General features: G+C 34.0%; 1 protein-coding gene across 1 annotated transcript; it reads right to left on the bottom strand.

Annotated features, from left to right (window-relative positions):
* Positions 1 to 2,988: 2,988 nt before the first annotated feature.
* LOC124797887 (methylglutaconyl-CoA hydratase, mitochondrial) lies at positions 2,989 to 6,817 on the bottom strand. The gene has a single exon (XM_047260986.1). It carries the CDS (start codon positions 6,634 to 6,636, stop codon positions 5,749 to 5,751), a length of 888 nt encoding a protein of 295 aa, XP_047116942.1. The 5' UTR covers positions 6,637 to 6,817; the 3' UTR covers positions 2,989 to 5,748.
* Between the last annotated feature and the right edge of the window lie 2,494 nt (positions 6,818 to 9,311).

The following is a 9,311-nucleotide window of genomic DNA, read 5'->3' on the forward strand; positions in this document are numbered from 1 at the left end:
GCATTGGGGTCTTTAATCTAATGTTAAAAAATATAAACTGGTACATGGAAAGCAATAGTTCTGTAGATATAAAATTCCACAAGTTCTTATCAAATTATAAATACTGCTATGATATTTCATTTCCTCTGAAGAGAATGAAAATGAACAAAAAATTAAATTCATGGATCACAAATGAAATCAAAGAGTCATCAGAAAGTCTCAAAATGCTATATATGCATGCAAAGCAAAATACTATCTTGAAACCAAACATAAAGTGTTATAGGAAAAAGCACAGGGAAGCTATAGCTGCTACAAAAAGGAAGCAAAATGATTCATATATCAGAAAGGGTAACAACAAAATGAAATCTATGTGGAACGTTATTAATAACCATACAGGCAAACATGAAAATGCAGTAATAAAATCACCATAAAACGCAGAAATGAAATTGTTGATGATCCAGTTCTAATAGCTAATATATTTAATGATCATTATATTAACATAGCCCACAACCTGATCACCACTAAATATAATATAAAGACAAAGGTAATATCTCCAAAAAATGAATGGACAATGTACCTATATCCCATAACACACAAAGAAGTACAAATGGCTACCAGCAAACTAAAGAGTAAAATGAGCTGTGGATTTGATGGTATCCCTGACAAAATTATTACATACAGTACTCATATTGTTGTCTCTCAACTTGCGGACATAATCAATGACACCTTTGAAACTGGTTTGTTTCCAAGTAAACTTAAGCAGACAACAGTAATACCAGTTTATAAAAGTGGTGACAAGTTTCACATTAAATATTTCAGATCACTATCATTGTTATCTGTATTTTCGAAAATAATTGAAAAAATAATGTATGACAGATTGCTAGGCTTCCAAAACAATGCACAGAAAGGTTTCAGAAAAAGGCAAATCTACACAAACGGCTCTCTTCAGTTTCCTAAAACTAGTTTAAAAAGCCACTGCGGACAAGGAACTGATCTGTGGGTTGTTTTTGGACCTTTTTGAAGAATTTGATGTTATAAATCTTAATCTATTGCTGTTAAAACTGTATAATTATGGTGTCCTATTTCCTATGAGTGGTTCAAGTCATATTTAACTGATAGGAAACAAAGAGTACAAATTTCTCAGGATGGAAATGTGTACCATTCTGAATATAGAGTGTTAATTATGGGATGCCCCAGGGCTTGGTATTGGGATCACTGTTATTCTTGATTTTTTATTAATGACCTATCACAACAGTTTTCAACAGCTGATACCATTTTATTTGCTGATGACACCAACTATATTATAAAAGGGAAGAATGATTAAGAAATGTGGCAAAAAATCAACAAAACAGCAGAAGTTGCAGAAAAATGGTTTAAAGATAACTGTCTAGTTGTCAATCACAAGAAAACTCTGTGGATGAATTTCAACTACATAAAGAACAAAAATAGGACCAATGTAAAATTCACATTGCCAAATAGCCAAATTCAGCAACAAAAAATTAAACAAGTACTGTTACATAAGAGGGGTTAAAGATTGCTGCAATACCGAAACAGTGTTAAGTTCATAGTCTACTGAAGTATGGTATAGTGTTCTGGAGAAATACCTCTTTTGCAAAGCAGTCTTTTAAGCTCCAAGGGAAAGCTGTAAGATTAATAAGTGATGTTGCTTACAGAGCACCATGTAGACGTACCTTTAAGGAATTAGAAATCATACCCTTACCATCTATATTTATATTTGAAAGCATCTGCTTCATTAAAAACCATCAAGTTTCAGCTTTGAATAGTGAGATCCTCAATGATCAAACAAGGAACAGGGATGATTATTATAGGGATGTGCACAGAAAATCAATATATCAGAACAGTGCTGTTTACAAACCAAAAATTCTGTACAGTGCATTTCCAGATTGCATAAAAAAAAACAAACATTAATACATTCAAAAAAGAACTGAAAAATTTACTAATAAACAACAGTTCTCAGGATTAATGAATAACAGGAATTTTGCTCCAATCTGTAGGTCTGCTTCGTAACTCTCAAAACAAAAATTCATAATTACCAACCATTCCTAGATAAAACCAAACTTCTTTCATCCATATATGTATCTAATTACGCATCTAGCTTTTGTGTCATATGTTATTATGCCTAGTTAACTAAAGCACTGGTACTAAATAGTTTCAGTAAAATCAACCAATGGGTTTTGCTAGTTTTTATTCTATCTGTATGTAAGTGTATAATTTTATAATCAAATTACACAGAATAATGTTTTTGTTATAAAGATGTGTTAATAGCAATGATAAGATTTTGTACACGATGTAAATATGTAATATTTTATACTGTTTTGTACTTTACAAGTCCAATATCATGAATGTGATAATACGGGCGATAAATAAATAAATAAACTAAATTGTATTGTGCGAGAAGAGCATCACTAGTCTGTATACCAATTCACAATATATAGCAATTTCACAGAAAAAAGCAACTTTAATGACCTGCTGTTCACCCTGTACGAGACCAACTGTAACAAGAGCCGAGCATGACAAATAGTCAAGTGAGGACACATGTATTCTGTTTTTTTTAATAAAACAGATTTAATGAAATGTTGCAAATTTCAAGAGTAGAATGTAACAGCTGAAACACAGTTACTCCTAAAAATGGTTTCTCACTTACCTACTTTTTAGGATTGTTGACTAGGGCATAAGATCAATTCTCCCCATTTCCCGCAAATTCTCTTCTGTGTGTATAGTTGCCTTGGATGCGAAGAATAATTTAATATTAATTCTATACACAATAATAACTAGCATCCTGTTGCTAACTATGCTCACCTCATGTCGGGACACTGGTGTAAAAACAAGGTGTCTTCATACATCTCAGTAAGAAACAGTTCCTGTAAATCATAACCTCACTGTTTGACAGAATGAGCTTGTTGGAAAATGGCATATAACATATGGTTTCATTTTTATTTATTAACCTTGAGTTTGATTTGACTAGGTATTCAAGAATAACAATTGCCATTGCTAAAAAAATAAATTTATTCAAAATTTAAAATAGGCTATACTGAACACAGTTTCGTATAAAAGATTAATATACATACATAGTTTCATGAAGCTTAAAAACCATTTAAATGCACCTCAGATCACCAACTGTGTTTTTACACACTTCGTACTTAACACAAACAATGAAAAAGTTTTACACTGATATGATTTTCAGCACTTAATTTTATATTTTATAATATAATTCACGTAATCACTACAAAAATTGGTTTATCAAACAAATGCAAAAAATAGATCATAACACTTCGTCAACAGTTTCCGAAGACCAGCAATTGCTACACCCTCATTGGTAATGCTCATTCACTTTGGATGTAATATTCGATGTGAAATATTTAACGAATTCCGTGAGCAAATGTCAACAGCCTCAGGCAATCAGCAATTACTATATTTTACAAAATGAAAACTGATACTAACTTTAGATACAAACAATTAGATGAAATGAGTGCCAGAAATTGGTAATGTTTATCAGACCATACTTAGCTTCTAGTTTTTAGTAAGTATGTACTAAATCCATGAATTATTGTTATTTTATCAATTCTGGATAATATTCTGTATTCTGACTTTTTCCTGTATTTTGTACTGGTACATTCTGATTGATTTGGTTATACCACCTCACTCTATAAATTGTATCCTTCAAAATAATTGCCAAGTTTTCACTAACTAAATAACAGTGAGAACTAATCAATCGATACAGTATTTAATTTCACATTAACAAACTGCACAGAGCAGCTAACTGTATTAAATATAAAACTATAAAAGTTGCTTTATTTTACAATATACAAAAATGAGCAGATAACCAGAAAATGGAAAGCAGTCTCCACTGTGTGCACTTCCTTGAAACAAAAAATACAAGTCAACTACACTGTCAAAGGAGACCCCTGACTGACAAAAAATATTCCAAACAGTGGCTTTTAAACAATTCCAAATAGACAGTTTTGCTATTTTTATTGACCTCACATTAACAGCCTGCAGCTCTCAGACTAAGTATTCAATACAAAATACTTTTAACCAAAAGTTCATGAAAAGTTTTAATATACCAAAAGTAGCACAATATGGATGTTACAACGAAGTTTACTACTCATTAATTGGTAGCCTCAATGGGTGACAATATGGCATATACAAATAAAGTTCTCCACTTATATGGTCACTTGGCGAAATGCGTGAAGTGTCAGCAGTGCGTGGAAATCCTGACACTGCACTGAGTCTCTGCTTCTCAAACCAAGGACAAGTGTGTGTGGCAATGTTTACAGTGGGTTTCAGTATTGGTTATTTAGTATGGTGGTGGTAGGGGGAGGGCGGGGGGGGGCTGGCTGGTATCATTGTTTTCCTTCGAGCTTTATAAGTCAAGTGAAATATTTGGTTCCAGATTTCTCGGACATTTTTGTCTGGTTTATTCTCGAGGTTTTCATATTTGTTGTTTTTCGGTATTGTTGTTTTGGAATATTGACATTATTATGGTATATTTACCTTGTCCCTGCCCAAGACCCTATACTTTCACTCCATTAGTTTCATTTTATTGTTGAAGTGAAATATTTCGCATGTTTATATCTTTGTTTGTGGGTGTATCTAGACTTTATGTTTGCCGTATTGTATATACTGGGACAAGGGGTGTCTGCCATCTTGACGACGTCATGGGTCAAAGCAGACAGGTGGAATCAGACACTTCTGTATTGGCTCTGTCTCCACTCAAGATTCAATAACAGCATCTCTAACAGCGATGTGGGGAAAAAACCTATCAAGTTGCACAACAGTTCACAGCCCATGTTAAACTGTAACTCTCCTATAACAGGGAGATAAGCCTGTTGAAAGATGACAGGAAAGCAAAGGCACGTCAACTCCATAGAACCGTCCCTAATATAGCACCACCATGCTCAAATCAACCTTCAGGTCAACACCAGATCCAGAATCTTTCATTAAAATGACAATATCCAATGAAGGCCCTAATGCCTGGCTCAACTACATAATTTGGACTAGTGGAATTATATCCCACTTAATAATGTACTACATCACAGTATATAAATAGCTGATGGTGGACTGTGTAAACTTACATAAATACTTTGTTTTAAATACATAAATACAAGAACTGATTGATATAAAATAAGGGACAGCAGCGTTCTTTCTGTTCAAAGTAATTACTTTCTTGTACCTAACATAAAAAAGGAAACTAGAATGAATTCTCGGAGTTATCAGTATGAGTAAATTACAATTTAAAGAAATATTAGTTGTGGAAGCGCATCTATGGCGTAAGCTAGATTGGAAATGCGAGTTTGTGAACTGGCAAAACCAATGTTTTTGAATAAAAAATAATTGTTTCTGAGAAAAGTGATTTGAAGGACTAAGAAAAGGAAGGCAAGTACACTGAGACAATGCTTATAGTGAGTACACTGAGACAATGCTTATAGTGAACACAGTGCACACTTCAGGATTTTTTTCTGTTACCTCACAAACAAGAATTCCAAATTAAAAAATGCAGTAACAATAACAGATTGTGATTAAAGGAACTACTAACAGCTTTACCCGAAAACCTGAAACCATTTTACACGAAGCTGTTTCAAACAAGCTTTACATATTTCATGAAATAGTTCTCATCTGCAGTCAGTCACTATGTAATTGTAACATGAAACTGAACTATGTCCTTTAATCTCCAAGTGGTTTGTAGTTCTTTTCGTTCTACAAATGACGAAGGGCTAAATAAGGATTTCTTCTTTCAATAATTCTATCTTAGCTGCCAGTAAATTTTGGAGGTCGTTTTTCTCTAAATGCTGCAAGTCCCTCAATTCTGTCTTTGGTTGATATAACCTGAGCATAGCAAGCTTCCTCAATGGTATAACCTGTGTTGATGTCTACGTCCATTGATTTATTAATTGCCTTTTTTGCCATCCTAATGCCAACCGGCGCATTAGGAAGTATACTTCTAGCAACTGCTAGTGACTTTTGATAGGCAGCATCGTTGTGTTCATTCTGTTCCACAACGTAGTTCACAATGCCTCTCTCATAAGCTTCAACACCACTGATAGTTCGGGCGGTGAAAATTAATTCCTTTGCAAAAGCAGGGCCAACGAGGCGAGGTAACTTCTGTGTTCCTCCTGCACCCGGAAGGATGCCAACTTTTGTCTCCACTAGCCCCATTTTGCACGTATTCGACGCAACTATAATGTCACAGCCTAAAGCCATCTCAAATCCTCCGCCAACAGCAAGACCATCAAGAGCTGCTATTACCGGCATCGGTAAACTTTCTGTAGATTTCACAATAAACCTAAGCCGATTAACAAATGGCAATACTTCATCTTCTTTCATTTCCAATCTTTCCTTAAGATCAGCACCAGCACAAAACACACCAGGCACCAAACTTCTTAATATTACTACACGAGCATCATCGAGATGTTTTAAATTCTCCAGTAAATCTGTTAGTTCCGAGACTATTGTCTTTCCTAACGCATTTCTTGCTTTCGGCCTGTTCAATCCAAGAACTATTATTCCGCTGTCATTTCCTTTTAATGAATCTACACAAACTTCACTTAATTTCGCTGATTTTAAAGCAGATGAATATGTTCTAACACTCAAGCTGCATTTAATCAAGTGTCTAATTAACGTTTTAGGTACAAGCATTGTAGCGTAGTTGTGGCTTTCACAGTGCACAACTTAAATCGCTAGCACGGCACACACACAACACACACTGTATGTTTCAGTGAGAACTGCGAACGCATTGATGAATAGGACCCTTCCTTTACAACGCGACGTAATCAGTAATTCAAGGACGTTAGAATAACCTCCTTGCACATAATCACACACAGTCGATATCAACAATCAAAAGATGAAAACATCCGTTTTGGTGCATGGCGGAGATGACGAAAGATGAATTGTGGCGGCACATTTAAATGTTCACCATGATCTTAGGTTTACAGGAACATTTAAAAAAAAAAAAAAACTTAGAGATGAGAAAATAAACAGATTTTGACACTCGGCCAGTTTCAAGAAACAATGATCGTCTTGCTTTTGTAAGGGGACTAGAAAAGTGGCTGGATGCATTGCAGTATAAGTTTTGGACCGACGTTGTTTTTCGTTTACATATTTACATTTTTTTACATATTGTCATTGTTGTTGCTGTGACTATTACTTTCATCAAAATCGTAAGTCAAACCGTCTTGAGTCACTAATTGTGATTTTATTACAATGCACGATGAATTTAGAGCCCTGGGGGCTTATCTGCAGGTGACTGACAGCAGTTTAAAACATTTATTTTTTAATACAATGGCGTAATAATAATAGTAGTAGTAGTAGTAGTAGTAGTAGCAACAGCAGCAGTAGTAGTGTAGTAATAGCAGTAGTAGAATTAGAAGAAGAAGAAGAAGAAGAGTGGAGATACTGGTATGTAGAAATTACATAGGATAGTAAATCGGCAGTAAAATATTTGACGGTTTTAGGATGCGTTATAACGCCAAAGAAATGTGAATAAGATTCAAGTTACAAAAAAAGACTCAGAATGAAGGCAGGGTTCTACCTTTCAAAGAGTTAGAATGCCATGTAATAGTAAAAGAAAGGTAACTAATTTGCCCAGTTTTCCTTCTAATATGCTTCCAATAAATTATAGAAAAATTTGTTCACAGGTTAGTTACAGATAAAAATGCAAATGCTTTACTCACCTTTGAGCATCTTTACAAGCAATCAGTCTCATCAAAATTAAAAAAATAGTAATAATAGTAATAACAATAACAGAAAAAAAATTGCAAATGTCATTAAGTACAAGAAAAATGAAAGATATATACACTGCATGTTTAAGTAAAAGGCACAAACAAATAATTACATAATAGAGCAATTACATGATAAATTTGTTACATAGTTAAGAGAATGGCAAGTATAATAAATAGTTAAACAAGTAAATGATGATAAGCATATAGGTCAGCGATGTAACGACCTCAGCAAACACAATGTACTATACAAAAACCAATTAGGCTTCCTCAGGTAATATCAAGTGAACATGCCATATCCTCATTTACCAACAAAATCTTAGAATCCATTAACATGTGATATGTCCAAAAACTTCAACCACATTCAGCTGTGTCAAGATGTTCTTGCTTGGCTAGTTTATCATTTTGCCTATAGATCATATTTTTGTATTTTGCTTTGTTATTCAGTAGGCCTAATGCGATTAAATAAAGCGATCACCAAGAATAAAAAGCATACGTTGCACAGTAACGGCAAAGAGCATATATAACAGCAAAAGCATAGATTCTCATTTCCAACATAGACATATCATTTGCCAGTTTTATATAGATAAACAAATTTATTAGAAATTTGTCACTGATATATACACACAACTTTTTGTAATAATAATGTTAACAGACAGTTAATAGCAATGCACTGTGATGATAAATGCTAATAACCTGCATTGATTTATGCAACACTTTTGCATACATAAGGAAAGTCTACAAATTATATGCTTTTGTCCTACTGCAGAAAATACTAATCATTTATACAAACTGAAAACTAATGTTTTAGATCATGTATGTTAGCCTTACTGCAGAAAATATTTAGACATTTATACATAGTGAAAATTTATGTTAATCATATTTGCACCAATACACTTAATCTATACATTCATTTCTGTATTTTCAGCACTACACTTTGTTTTTCTTTTTCCTTCTTGTGGGAAATTTGTTTCCACATGAAAAGTGGAATACTTAACTCCATTCCTAATTTTAAAATCACATAACTTGTGTTATGGATTTGTCTGCGACCAGATCCTGAGAGGAGGTGTTTCTTCAGTTTCCTTTTGAAGGCGCTAATTTCCTTTACACTCTTTGTGCTATGAGGCAGTCGTCATAAAATAGGCGTCATGCATTTGTAGGGTACCTATTAGTCACCCTCAATCTTTTCCTGCATATGTGGTAACGTCTCCAGTTCATGTTGTGGTCATAAAACTCTTTATATAGAAATGCTCAACAATTTACCATTAAAAGAAAAACTTAGTACAGATAATATTTTAAATTAATTGAATTTGTTTTTTGCACTATCCCTGTAGTATTAGTTTTGCTACACACCCGATGGCTTTCTTTCGAAGTTTTAAAATCCTCCGGAATGCGTACATCTGTTGCTTCTCTGCATATTGGTATACTGTACTATATGTGTGAAAAGGATAGTTGCTGCTCACCATATAGTGGAGATGCTGAGTCACAGACAGGCACAACAAAATGACTGTCGGAAAGTGAGAGTGCGCACAACCAGGTCTTTTGTCAAAAATAGACAAAAAACACACACACGAGACCACAGTCTCTGGCAACTGA

This window comes from Schistocerca piceifrons, chromosome 5, assembly GCF_021461385.2.
Source record: "Schistocerca piceifrons isolate TAMUIC-IGC-003096 chromosome 5, iqSchPice1.1, whole genome shotgun sequence".
Taxonomy (NCBI): domain Eukaryota; kingdom Metazoa; phylum Arthropoda; class Insecta; order Orthoptera; family Acrididae; genus Schistocerca; species Schistocerca piceifrons.

What these genes read in the sequence shown, in the direction of transcription:
- LOC124797887 (XM_047260986.1), bottom strand. Translation starts at nt 6,636, where the DNA reads ATGCTTGTACCTAAAACGTTAATTAGACACTTGATTAAATGCAGCTTG.